The sequence below is a fragment of the Bubalus bubalis genome, chromosome 20 (assembly GCF_019923935.1).
Source record: "Bubalus bubalis isolate 160015118507 breed Murrah chromosome 20, NDDB_SH_1, whole genome shotgun sequence".
Lineage (NCBI taxonomy): Eukaryota > Metazoa > Chordata > Mammalia > Artiodactyla > Bovidae > Bubalus > Bubalus bubalis.
In genome coordinates, this window is record NC_059176.1 from 6019538 (window position 1) to 6032550 (window position 13013).

A 13013-nucleotide genomic window follows, 5' to 3' on the forward strand; every position below is an offset into this window, starting at 1 on the left:
CAGATGCCGCCTCCTTCAGGCAGGACTCCCTGATTTCTCCCTGTCAGCACATCCTTGCTCTCTCTGTGCCCTGTCATCCCAGGGTGAGCCTCTTCACTCTACCCTTTCCCTTTCAGAAGATGTGGTTATTCCTGCAGCTCCTTCCTTAGGCTGGGAACCCCTTGCAGAAGGGGACCATGCCCTGGGACAAGCCTGCTGACTGCCGGTCCTGCCAGCATCTGGCCCTGTGACCTTGGGTGGACTCAGGGTCACACTTGCTGAGTGTTTTTTTCCTTCTCTGTAGGTTGGGCTTTCTGCCGCCCACCTGGCAGGGTCCCTGGGGGGAACTAGATGGGAGCAGAGTGAGTGCTCCCCATGCCTTTCCTCCCAGCCTCATGGGGAAACCTCAGTGTTACTGGGGCTTCTGTCCAGCCTTCAGGCTCTGCTTGCTTCCCGTTAGCAGTGGGGAGCTCACTCCCTGCTGGCAGCCTGGACTGTCATGAAGTTGGTGACTCGTCTTTCTAGTCCTGGATTTGGGGACTGTCTGCTCTGTGAGAACGCAGTGCTCTGGTGACCTTTGGGATTGCCCAGGGTCGGGAGTAGGTGGGTCTGGGATTGGAACACCCTTTAAGTCCTTTCAGGACACAGGATGGTCCCTGGGCTCAGCTGGATTAGTGTCCTTGTGGTGGTGGGGGGTGGTTTAGAGGGGTGGGGGGTGGACCTGCATGGCTCTTTCATTAGAGGTGAAGGCAATGGGAACATCATCCTAGGGCCTGCCAAGCCCCGTCTTCAGGCAAGTGCGCCTTGCTCTGTGTCTGTCTTAGTCTGCTCCAGCTGCTCTGGGTGGCTTATAAACAACAGGAGTTCCTCCGTCTGGAGGCTGGGAGCCCAAGGTCAAAGTGCCAGCAGATTCAGTGTCTGGGGAGGGCTACTTCCTGGTTCATAGATGGTCTTCTCCCTGCTGTGTTGTCACAAGACAGGGGGCGAAGGAGCTCTCTGGAGTCTCTTTTATTAGGGCACTAATTGCGCTCATGGGGGCTCACCCTCCTGATCTAATCACCTCCTGAAGGCCCTGCTTCCTAGCACCGTCTCATTGGGTGTTAGGTTTCAACATGTGGATTTTGCAGTGGGGGCAGACACAAGCATTCAGAGCATAGCCCCGTTCCTGGAGCTGGTCGGAGCCCGCTGGGGCTGGTGCTTCTGGTGGCCCTTGGCTGTGTGGCTCGGTGCGTTGCTGCAGCCTGTGCCTTGTTGGGGGCGGGGATACCTCCCAGGGGGTCACCTGTCGGAGGCGACAGCGCCACCAGCTGGGCAGGTGGGAGGCGCACGTGGAGACTGAGCCCCGCGGCGCAGAGCGGACATGTCTTCTGGGCCCACCCTGCTTGGTTCCGATTTCCATGGCCGCAGGCGTGGGTAGTGCTCACCTGCCCCCTTGGAGGTGAGTCCTGAGGTGGGGGAGAAAGCAGAGAAGCCCAGAATGGCTCCTGGGAAGGCAGAGATGATTTTAGGAGCTGCTCTTACCCCTGGGGCAGATGGGGGAGGGAACCTGGAGCAGTGAGAGGGCCTCGGCTTAATAAGACCTTTCAGGCCCGATGGAGCCCCCAGCCCTGCTGCCGCAAGTGACCTCTTCTTAATGAAGCGGGAGGAGAGAGGAATTGAATCAGACGTGGAAACGTCAGCCGTCTCCAGGCAGGGCATCCGGGCGTGAGCCCCCACGGAGGGCCCCAAGGCACGGCATGGCTGCATCTCCTGTTAGTGACCAGCCACAAAGCCTGCCTGTCCCCAACCCCTTACGGGGCCCCTGCTCAGGGAGAGGGGGCTGGCAGGGATCAGGGCTGGTGGGGACCCTGGGAGAGGCGGCAGCTGCATAGTCACCTGTGTCGCTGTGTGTCACGGCGCCCGCCCCCCAGCCTCCATCCCCTTCCTCCCGTGCAGAGAAGGAGAATCGTACTTCCTCCTGACCATGGCAGGCACTGTTGGCGCCCTCCCAGATCCCCCTGGCACTTACCGCTTCTGAGCCCACCGCCCGCTTCGCCTGCCGGCACCTGCAGCTCTGCGTGGGGGCTTGTCCCGTCCCCCGTCCAGGTGGGCAGTCTTGGGGCACGCACACCCTTTGTCTGCTAGGAGCAGTTCCTGTCAGCGAGCCCCTGGCTTGGCGAGTGACTCCGAGGCCCCCGGAGCTCCCCAGAGGGTTGACACCCCCTGTCCTCGGCTCCTTCTGGTCCCCCCTCACCTCCCCATGCCCCCGACCTGAGCTTCCCAGGCCTCCCCACCCCCCCAACCTAACCGCTTGCCCACGCATCCGTGTCTCATCCAAACTAAGACGAAAGTTCATGGTGAGACAGCATGAGTGCTGCGGGCTGAGGTCCGGGGAACACCGGCCCTTGGCCGCTGGCATTGCTCTGCCCTGGGTGACCTGGGGGTGCCATGTCACGGTCACAGGCTGGGTGCTTCTGACTGTCTTTGTTGCTGCTGCTGGGGGGAGCTCGCAGGATTGAGAAGGTCGACTCCTCTGGGGAACCAGTCCGACCCACCCGAAAGGATGAATTCTCCTTAGGTCCTTAGGTCTCCCAGGACCTTCTGGGCGCCCAGCAGTGAGGATTATCAAGGACTTTGAGGAGGCGGCCCCATGGCCTGTTAAACATTATGAGCTAGGTGGGGAGGGGGTGATGGGTGATTGGACATGGCCTCTGGCCCCCAAATTCTTGCAGTTTGGACTGATGCTGAGGCTGGAGTGACATTGCCTAGCCAGGCGGGGGAGCTGGGCCAGGAGGGGAGATGTGACCTGGCGGCTTCCGGGAGGGCAGGGTGGCCTGACGGTCAGGGCCAACACCTGGCACAGGGCTCCTGGGGGGAGCTGACCAGCGCCGGCGGGGAGGGGCTCAGAGACCTGCAGCTCCGTGACTCCCCCTGCCCCATGGGCCGCAACCCCGGGAACAAGGATCCTTGAGGAGGGGTGTACAGAGAGCTGGTACTCAGGCTCCTGGGAGTGAGACCATTGCGGGGGGCGCTCCCTGTCTCCTCGGATGGAAGGTGGATCGTGAGTCCCCCAGAATTGGACCAGTCAGGGGAGGTCTGAGGGATGGATACCTTGGCCAGCCCAGCTCGGGGATCCCTTCTGCAGTCAACCGCCCCCCTTACACCCCCCTCCCACCCCCACCCGCCTCCGCCCAGACATCAGGCCAGGAAATGACGCTTCCCTCCCTGCTGGCTCCACTCATTACTGCAAACCCTGGGATTAATTTAATTACACGCTTGTCTCCTAGAGGCTGGGGCATGGAGGCGCCCCATGGGATCCCAGTTGCCCAAGGCTGCTGGGGAGGATGAGGGAGCCAGGCCTTTTCTGCCATCTCCTTCTCCTACCGCCCCCCACTACTTAAGGGTCCACCTGGCTCTCATTCTTCCCCACCACAGGGCACCTGCTCTGATCCCCGGGTGACCAGATGTCCAGCTCCCTGGCCCCAGGCAGCATGCACAGGCTGGTTTGGGGAGTTGAGGGTAGAGACAGTGGGGAGGGGTCCCGTGGCGCAGGGGAGGTTTATCCGGAATTTTGAGAAAGCGGCCTCATCGCTGTTAAACCAAACAGGGTTGGGCAGGCTCAGGGCTGGGCTTGGGGCTCAGGAAATGCCCCCAGGCCAGAACTGGGGGACGTGGGCAGAGGGTGGGTTAATGGGGTCCACTTTCCAGGCCATGCTCTGGGCCCCCCTTGACATCAACAGGGGGCTTTGTGATGTGGGAGGGAATCATTTAATCCCTCCTCCTTTTTTTACAAAGAAAGATCTCTCCCTATTCTAAAAGCAGATTATTGGAAAACTAACAGGCAATGGTGTGAATAAATAAAAGATCACCCGTCCCCTCGTGAGCAATGCTGCGATCAGTATTTCCGTGTGCCTCCTTCCTGGATTTATTTCAATACACAGATATTTTTAAACACAACAGTAATTATATGTGTGCTTTTGCGTCCAGTTCTTTTCACTGGCGTTGAAGTGTTTTGTTTTTTTTCTCCTGTATCATTGAGGAGGGAAGCTCTCCCAACCATCATTTGAATGATGACAAGGGTGTGAACTGTCTGCTGTTGTTGAACAAGCAGTTTCAGTTTTGGTCACTGTAACACCATCTGCGTGGAGCTGGGAGGGTCTTTTTCCCAGGTGGTGGTCCAGGGAACCCTCCTGCCAGCAGCCCGTGAAGGATACCAAGTGTTGGGGAGCCCAGGCTGCACCCCATCTCCGACTTGGTGCTCAGAGGGCCCAGCAAACCACAAACACTAAGGCCCTTCCCATCAGGCCTGTACATAGGTGTGGACGGGTGTGGGTGCATGTGGGTGGGTGTGGACGGGATGTGGGAGCTGCTGGTCAGTTTGGGCAGACAGATGGGTAAACTGAGGCGGGGGATGGCACAGGGCATGGACTGTAGTGACCACTGAGGGCCCCCTGCTCAGGCAGGGGAGATCTACCCAGCCCTGACCTGGGTGCCGTGTCCTAGTGGGGGGCCTTTTTAGTCACCCCCCAGGTCCAGCCCCCCTCCACCACTGCCCTGCGTGTGTATGAAGAAGCCCCTTCACCTCTTGGAGACCACCACGCAGGGCTCCCTGCAGAGCTGCCCTGTGTCTGCCGGGGTCCCCCGTGTAGCTGGGGGTGGGAGGCTGGCGGGCGAGCGGTCTTCTTCCTCTAGAAGCCTGCACATTCCTGAGAGGTGACTGGTGGACAGCAAGGGCAGGAGTCGGCTGTGTAACTGGGGTGGGGTGGGCTGCCCCCATTCCTGCCCAGGGCTGGGCCGCAGTCTCCTGGGTCTGGTCCCGGGCTGGGCACACAAGCCTCCCAGGTCCTTCTGAGGTGCTCGGGGCACAGAGTGACCCCCAGCAGGCAGGTCAAGGGGCAGCCGGGCACTTGCAGGGGAAGTGTCTCCCAGGTATCTCAGAGGGCAGAGCTCCTGATGGGCAGAGGCTAGTGGAGCCGGGGCCGAGCTCCAGTGCAGGGGAGGGGTCATGGCACCTGGGGAGGGGGCCACCCACTGCCCGGTCCTCACAGGGCACCAGTGGTCTCTTCATCGGCCCGCAGGCTCCGTGGGGAAGGGGTGTGATGTCCATGTCACACACAGGGACCCTCAGGGCTGGGGGCTCCTCTGGGGTCATGGCTGACTCTGCTGCCTTGGTTGCATGACGGTCCCAGCTTGTCCTCTGGCAGCAGCCAAGCCCCCTTTGCCCCCCGCCCGAGAAGATCGAAAGCCCTGTGGGGGGCGGTGTTATGGGCGGGTTAGGGAGCTGGCTTACGTCGAAGGAATGGTGCCTTCTGAGATGAAGGTTCACAGTGTGAGGTAGGAAGACCCTGAGTCCTGTCATGGGCTGTGGGGGGGGCAAGGCAGGAGCAGCAGGCTGGCCCGGGGTGGGCAGGGTCCTGGCTGGCTCCTGAGCCAGGCGCCCGTGGGACTTCAGAGGCAAGTGGCAGGCCCCTCACAGGTGCCCGCAGACCTGGGGAGGTGGCCACACTGTCACCGAGGCATTGGCCCAGCCTCCTCCCTCTGCCCCTGCTGTGACCTCCCCTGCCCCGCGTCCTGCCTCCTTCCGCCTGCCCCCTCTCCTTGCCAGCTCCCTTGTCCTGGCCTGGAGGGACTTTTCTCCTCTGAGCCCATTTCCAGCCCCGTGGGGAGCTGGGGTGGCAGACTTTCTCCTGCTTCTGAAGCAGCAGACTCAGTGAGTCAAGGGAGGGTGGGTTTTACCCCCCTGCTGCGTTTAGAAACTGTGGGCATGTGGTTGGGGGTGTCTCTGGCCTGGCCCCTGACCTCAGGAAAGGTGCTGGGTTACGCCTACAGTTGTTTGTAGAAGTTCAGATGGGACGGATCGGGGGAAGCCCAGTTGCCCCCACTGCGTGGGGGAGGGCCTCCCTGCACTGCGGGCCCTGGGGGGGCTGCCCCGGGGTGAGGGGGCCATCAGGGACCTCCTTTTGGACCTGAAGCCCTGCGGAGGCTGAAGGCATCAGCCCAGGACAAGCTGGTGAGAGCACCCCTCACCCCTGTTCTGCAGGTGGACAGGGGATACCGGGCCCCAAGGCCCACCCGGGGGGCACGCAGGGGAGAGCCCTCCTGCTGGAGACAGTCTGCCGACGGGTGACGTGACTCCTGTGTCTTTCAGATCCCTCGTCCACCTACATGCGGCAGCTGGAGACCAAGGTGAAGCTGCTGGAGGGTGACAAGCTCCTGGCGCAGGTAGGTTGGCTGCACCCCGAGGGCCGCGGTGGGCCCTGCCACCGCCCACCGCTCCAGGGCCTACCCCCCGCCACCAGCCCCAGGTGGCCTCCGGGTCCCTTCCCACTTCGTGCCCCCAACATCCCACCTGCCCCCCACTCCCACCCAGAGTCACCTCCAGGGACATCTGCTCAGGGACCCACAGCCTCCGGGCATCCCTCCATCTCGGCCGTCCGCTGTCTGTCCCCTCAGTGTCCTGCGAGCTCCTCGGGGGCCTGGAGATGCTGTGGAACCCACACTTGCTGAACAAGTGGGCTGCTTTGCCCCTCTGCTGGGTACATCAAGGCCCGAGAGGCAGACAGGCTCGCCCTCGCTCAGACTCATAGGGAAACTTCCCTGGTCCTGCTGCGCCAATTTCTTTATGGGCTGGGGTCCACCCTCCGCCCTCCTGCCTGACCTGGGGCCACAGAGAGCTGAGGCCAGGCCTGACCCCGGCTGTCCCCAGTACGGGGACAATGGGTCGGAGATGGGTGATGAGGTTGGGGCAGGGAGGAGACGGAGCAGGGCAGCTGCGGGCGGCTGGAAGCATGGAGGGGGCCTGACTGCCCGGATGAGGATGAGGGGCCCTCCCCGCTGCGGGCGGGGCACTGCTGGGAGCCTGTGGTCAGCTTGGTCAATCGGGGTGCCCGGTGTGGGGGTGGGCAGCTGGCTGGGCGGACCCTCCAGCCTCTCTCCTGCTTGTCCTCAGCCCTGACTCCATCTTAGCACTCGCCTCTCCCCAGCCACACCTGCTGGCTCATAAGCGGCCAGCCTGGGTCCCAGAGCGCGTTTCTGGGAACCGACCTCAGGGAGGGCTCAGCGGCTGTGCCCCGTTGCTAGGCGACCAGTGCCACTGCCCACCGGGTGGCTGCTGGGATGCTCACAGCCCCGAGGGCAGCCCCACGGATGCCGTCCCACCTCTCGCCCTCGCATGGGCGGCTGGAAGGTTCCCTTAGGTCCGCAGGACTCTGGGGAGTACGTGGTCCACGCACCCTGGCCTCGCTCCTCCATGGCCGCCGTGTCAGGTGTGCAGCCAGGCATCGGATTGCAAGGCCCGTTTTCAGATGTCGGGTGTCGGGTGTCGGCTGCTTAGCCCCACGTGTGCAGGCTCTTCGGGCCTGGTGAGGGCAGGGAGATTGGGGGCTCGCCTGGCTGTGAGCTGGGGCTCCCTACACCCAAACACTCCCCGGGGGCTGGTCCTGGTTGTGAAGGAGGGTGTGTGGTGGGGGGTTGCGGGAACTGTAGGCAGAGGTGACCGGGGGGTGCGCAGCATCAGGACTTCGGGGCCTTGGCTCTGGAGCTGGTTCCTGTCCAGCAAGTAGGGGAGAATGGCACTGTTTCTGGGGAGAAGCAGGTTGAGAGCGTGGACCCCGAATTCCGGATGCTGTTTGCAGTGTTGTTCCACGGTCCAGCCTGGCTGTGGCTTGTGGTCCTGTTTCCAAGGACCAGGGTGGACGTGTCCCCGTGGCCCCTGCTCTCCTAGGCCGCGCTGTCCCATCGAGAACATGCACCCACTTGCACGTGGTGGACTTGGCCTTGTTGCTTGTCATTTAGTCGCTCAGTTGTGTCCGACTCTTTTGTGACCCCAGGGACTGCAGCCCGCCAGGCTCCTCTGTCCATGAGATTCTCCGGGCAAGAATACTGGAGTGGGTTGCCATTTCCTTCTCCAGGGGATCTTCCCGACCCAGGGATCGAACACGCATCTCTTGCATTGTAGGCAGATTCTTTACCACTGAGCCACTGGGGACTTGGATGTGTTCAAAACCTACACACGCTCAGACCTCCTCCCTGTGGAACACCGCTGTGGGTGTTCCTCACAAGGAACACCCCACCATGGCTGTGTCTACTTGCCCCCTGCCACATGGGCAGAGGTGGAGGTTGACAGGGGCCCTGTGTCTGGAGCATTGGGGTATGGCCACCACCTGGGCAGGGGGTGTCTCTGTCTGGACCCTCCCCTCCCCAAGCCTGCTCTGACCTGCTCCCTGGGGGCCTTGCCCTGGAGGCAGCAGCAGTGGGGTTCTGTCCCCGTTTGCGCCAACGCTCAGGCCAGGCTCTCCGGACACAGACTTCCATCCTTCAGGTGGGGGAGTGGCCTCCCACCTGGGCCCAGGCTTGCTGGCTGCAGGCAATCAGATTGGGCTTTAGGGAATAAGAGCATCTTTTTGCTCAGCTTCTTGCTAGTGCAGGAGAAGTGCTGGGAACTCAGAGACTAGCCAGTGAGCACTTGCCCCGAGCTCTCTTTGCACCGCGGGCTGCTCTTGCTGAAGGGGTTTTGGGATCCTCCCTTGGGGAGTTCGGGCCCCACCTGTGCTGGAGTGTCAGCTCCTCACGGACCAGGCTGCAGGACCTCAGTGGTCACATCCTCAGTGCCCAGCTGGACTTGGTGGATGCATCTGGGGAGCCCTGGCTGTATCCCACCCAGTCTTCTGGGTCAGAGGGGAGACTGGTTCTTGCCCAGAGTGAGGAAGATCTGCTTAACCCAGGGAGAGCGGCTTCATAAGGTAGTGAGTGTATCATCTTTGGAGGTAATCAAGGGTGGATGGGTGGGAGTATGGGAGGATGGATGACCAGGTTTAGGAAGGAGACTGCTGCCATGGGTGGGAATCTGGCCACAGCCTCGTGGGCTCTGGCTTGTGCGATTTTATGATTCTGGCACCTAAGTCTTGTCAGTGAAATAAAAATTGCACAGGAACCTCCAGCCCTTTGCATAGGAACCTCCAGCCCTGTGCAAAGCGGAAAAATCTGCCTTTTGGTGAAAATCAGCAGAGAGCAACATTATTCTTTTAACCATCTTCAGATGATGTGGCTTTGGGGTTTGGGGGCAGGGGCAGAGGGCCTCCGCGGGTTCCCTTTCCCACTGCCCACCCCTCCCCCTCCCCCCACTGCCTATATTTAGCTGCAGAATAGCTTTAATTAAAAATGCACCGGAGCGTCCACAGTCTAAATTAGTGTATTGCGGTTCGTATTTTCTTTCTCGTGTCAGCTTTAAAATTTCATCAGCGCAGCTGCTCCCCCTGCGATGATTCATCTGGAGCTGGGTCCGTGGTATGATTCTCCCTGTGGATTCCGTGCCTGGCAGGGCTGGGCTGGGGGCGGCTGTCATTGACGCCACTCTGTGGTTCCCTCCGTTCACTTCCCTGCAGGGCTGATCAGCAGCGAAGGCTCCACGTGCGTCCAGAAGCCAGCTTCACAAAAGAGCAAGAAGCTGGTTGGGCAGGAGCGGGTGGCCCTCTGGGGGTACAGAGGCAGTGGTCCAGGCTGGCAGCTGGGCTGGGACAGGCTCCAGGTGCCCGCGCCTCCTGGCCCCAGGGCCTGCTCGTTCTGTCCTGCCATGCCACACAGAGTCGCTGAACACTCACGTTGGAAGCGACCCCAGGATTTACACCGAGCCGGGATGGGGAAATTGAGGCCTGTGTGGAGGAGGATTTCCCGGAATGGGTGATTGATTTGGTTTGCTGGGGCTGCCCGAGAAAAGAGCCGTACACTTGGTGGGGGTGGGAGGGTGGAGAAGTCGCTTATGCAACTGAAATGTATTGAATGTATTGTCTCATAATTCTGGGGGGCGTGGGGTCAGCAGGGCCATGTATAAATCTCATTGAGACACAGTTCAACCTGCCGCCGTGGGGCTGTCGGCCTGACGGTAAGAGAAAAAGCGGGTTTGGGCCCCGGAGGAGTCTGGGTTCAGACGATGCCTGCTCCAGCTCTCACCCTCTGTGTGTGTGGCTTTAAGCGGGGTGTCTTATGCCCCGGGGCCTCGGTTTCTCCTCCCGTAACCCAGGGATGGCGGGGTGCCCACTGCAGCGCTGGCCGGAACCTGGGGTGCCCTGGGCAAGTGTCTGCCCTTCCCTCCTTTTCCTGGTCTTGGGAGCCTGGGATTTTTCAGGGTCTGGCAGACTGCACCCATTCAGCTGGGCTTGATGCCTGATGAACGGCTTGCTCTGTTTTGTACTTTGAGTTTTGAAGCATCCAGGTCTTGGGACTGAGAAACGGGCCTCTGCTGTCCGAGCCTGTGGCTGACGCCTCCTTCCTGTTACCTGCCTTCCTGGCGGCGGGGCTTGTTCTGTTTGGTGGCTCCCTCGCCCACGCCCTCCGGAGGTGCGGGGCTCACAGTGGGTCTGCTCCTCAGCATCCTCTGTGACGTGCCGCTCTGCTGCCAGGCTCTGGACCACCCCCTCTCCCCTTGTTTGATGTCTGCGGTGGGTCATCACTTCCCTGTCCTCTCTGTCATGGGTGACATGGTCTCCGGAGGGCTTAAACTGGTTCCTTAGCAGAACCTTAGACCCAGTCCAGCCTCTTTCTCAGCCAGGGAGATCACCCCCTCTTTCCATTATCCGATGGATGGTCCGTCTAGCGACGTGGGCAGGAGGAGAGACTAGGAATTCACCTCTGTACCTGAGGCTCAACCTGTGTCCATTGTGAGACAGTGGACAATAGCCCTCAGCCTGGCTAGAGGGTAACCCCAGGACTTTAGAGCCAGAGGGCCTGGTTCAAATCCCTCAAGGTGGGTGGGTGGCACTGGGCCAGTGGCTTAACCTCTCTGTGCTTCCATTTTCCCAAATATAAAACGAGGACACTAACGGTGTGCCCAGGACTAAAAGGCAAATCACGGAAGGCAGTGAGGGCCAGGCCTGGCTGGTGGTAAGGGTCGCGGGTCAGCGACTGTGACCTCGCCTGGGGGTCACTCAGCAGCTGAGTGTCTTGTGGACCCCATTTGACATGCAAGAGACCAGGAGGCAGGGGAGCTGCTCGGATCTGTCACCTGTGATGGGATTTGGATTTAGCAATGTCTGTGAGCGACTTCATTTTCACTTTTCACTTTCATGCATTGGGGAAGGAAATGGCAACCCACTCCAGTGTTCTTGCCTGGAGAGTCCCAGGGACGGGGGAGCCTGGTGGGAGGCCGTCTATGGGGTCGCACAGAGTCGGACACGACTGAAGCGACTTAGCAGCAGCAGCAGCAGTGCCCTCCAGTGGCTTCCCAGGGGGCTCAGTGGTAAAGAATCTATCTGCAATGCAGGAGACACAGGAGTTGCAGGTTCAATCCCTAGGTGGAGAAGATCCCCTGGAGGAGAAAATGGCAACCCACTCCAGTATTCTTGCCTGGAGAATCCCGTGGACAGAGGAGCCTGGAGGGCTACAGTCCACAGGGTTGCCAAGAGTCAGATGCGGCTGAGCACGTGCCCTCCAAAGCCCCCGTCTTCCCCCTGTGGAGGTCACATGGCCTGCCCCCCAGTCACCGTATTGTGCCAGGGGACACAGGAGCAGACAGTGGTCATTGTGGCTGAGACCTGGTCTTGTGGTACCTGTTGGTCACAGGCCCCACGGTCCTGGGCCATACTCACATCCCAGGTTGAGAGCCGACGCTGCGTGGGGAGTACGGCAGTGCCAGCTGTGGATGAGAAATACCAGCCATTCATTAACCACACCTGGATGCCACGTGCCTCATCTGAGGTCCGATCGGAGAAACCCTCTGGGCCCGGGTCACCCTGCAGCCCTTGGTTCAATGGCCTGCAGATGAGTTCTTATAAAATAAAAGGGGGAAAAAGGAAGGAAATCTGGCCGGCAGGACCTGTGGGTTCCCGTGAGGGACCTTCGCCCTGGGGACACAGCAGAGGCAGATCCCTGGCCTCCCCGGGGCTGGCTGGGGTCTTGGGGTGCCTCCCAGGAGGGTAGCTGTGTCCTGGGTTCTGGTGTCAGCCTCGTGGAGTCCGGGGCTGGCCATGTGCTGGGTCACATTCTTGTGGAATCTGGAGTTTCTGAAAACGTGGGACTCTGATGAGGCACCTTGGGGACCCCACCTGGGCCCTGGGACCGCCTCCCACTCCAGCCCAGCAGAGCTCCTGGTGGCTTTGGGGCAGTGGGAGTCTCCGGGGCGGGGGAAGGGCAGAGCTAAGGGTGGTGGGAGGCGTTTGCGGGATGACACGTGCTCTCTTCCCTTCCAGCTGCCCCGCCCCTACGGCCGCCCCCGTCGCTGGCTTCAGGTAGCCCTGCCCGGGGTTGGGGGAGGGCTGGTGTGCAGTGGCGTGTGGGGTGGGGGCGGCTTGCAGTGCTGTGTGATGGCCTTCCTGTCCCTTCCCCGGGGAGCTGACCACCACCCAGGGTCCGGCATTTAGATTCATCTTAGGCTTTGCCTCCTCTCTGAGCTGGTGTTAATTCCCAGCTTTACAAAACAACACCCAAGAGTTTCCAGGCAGGGCCTGCTGTGACGCTCTGCCCAGGCCCCCCTCACCCACCTCTCATCCGATCTGCCCAGGGTGCGGGGTCGTGGCGGGGGGCGGGAGGGGGCGGCGCTGCAGGAGGACAGGTCGTGATCCACACTTTGCAGGAGAACCCGCAGTGCCTGGTGGGGCGAGGGGCTGGCTGGCCAAGGCCCCAGGGGTTAGTGCTGGCTCCTGGCTGGCCGGGGTCCTCGGGCGAGGTCTCCAGGGGTGCCTGGTGGTCAGAAGAGCCCACCGGCGCCCAGCGATAGGCTCCCAGCCCCAGCACCCCTGGGAGGCAGGCATTACCGCCCTCGGTTACCATTCTGGAAAGCAGGGCTGTTGTCACCTGGGATCAGAGCCTTGTTCCTGTCACGAGACGCTGACACCGCCCTGCCCTGTGAGGGCCGGCAGCCCGAGGGATGGTTCCCTCTGAGGGGCCCTGCCCCTGGTCGCTGCGTGCAGATCGGCCCGGGGGCCCTGAATCTGAGTGGTCACCTGCGGGCAGGCTGCCTGGTGGGGACCCCGGGCACCCCCGTGTCAGTTCTCGCCTCCCATCACCAGAGCCGCAGGCCTCGCCTCACCTGTCGGGTGCCCCCCTTGCTCAGGTGTGTACAC

The 13013-nt window shown here is 61.4% G+C and overlaps 1 protein-coding gene across 6 annotated transcripts in view; it reads left to right on the plus strand.

The window, feature by feature from the left end:
* CCDC85C (coiled-coil domain containing 85C) overlaps nucleotides 1-13013 on the plus strand; it is a 78115-nt gene that overhangs the window by 52898 nt on the left and 12204 nt on the right. For 4 of the 6 annotated variants that reach the window (XM_044932871.2, XM_044932870.2, XM_025271091.3 and 1 more), the window contains exon 2: nucleotides 6107-6180. In XM_044932871.2, coding sequence (XP_044788806.2) covers nucleotides 6107-6180 — 74 coding nt within the window. Of the gene's footprint in view, nucleotides 1-6106; nucleotides 6181-12140; nucleotides 12180-13013 lie in introns of all 6 variants that reach the window. The other 2 variants (XM_044932869.2, XM_025271089.3) reach the window with 1 other exon arrangement.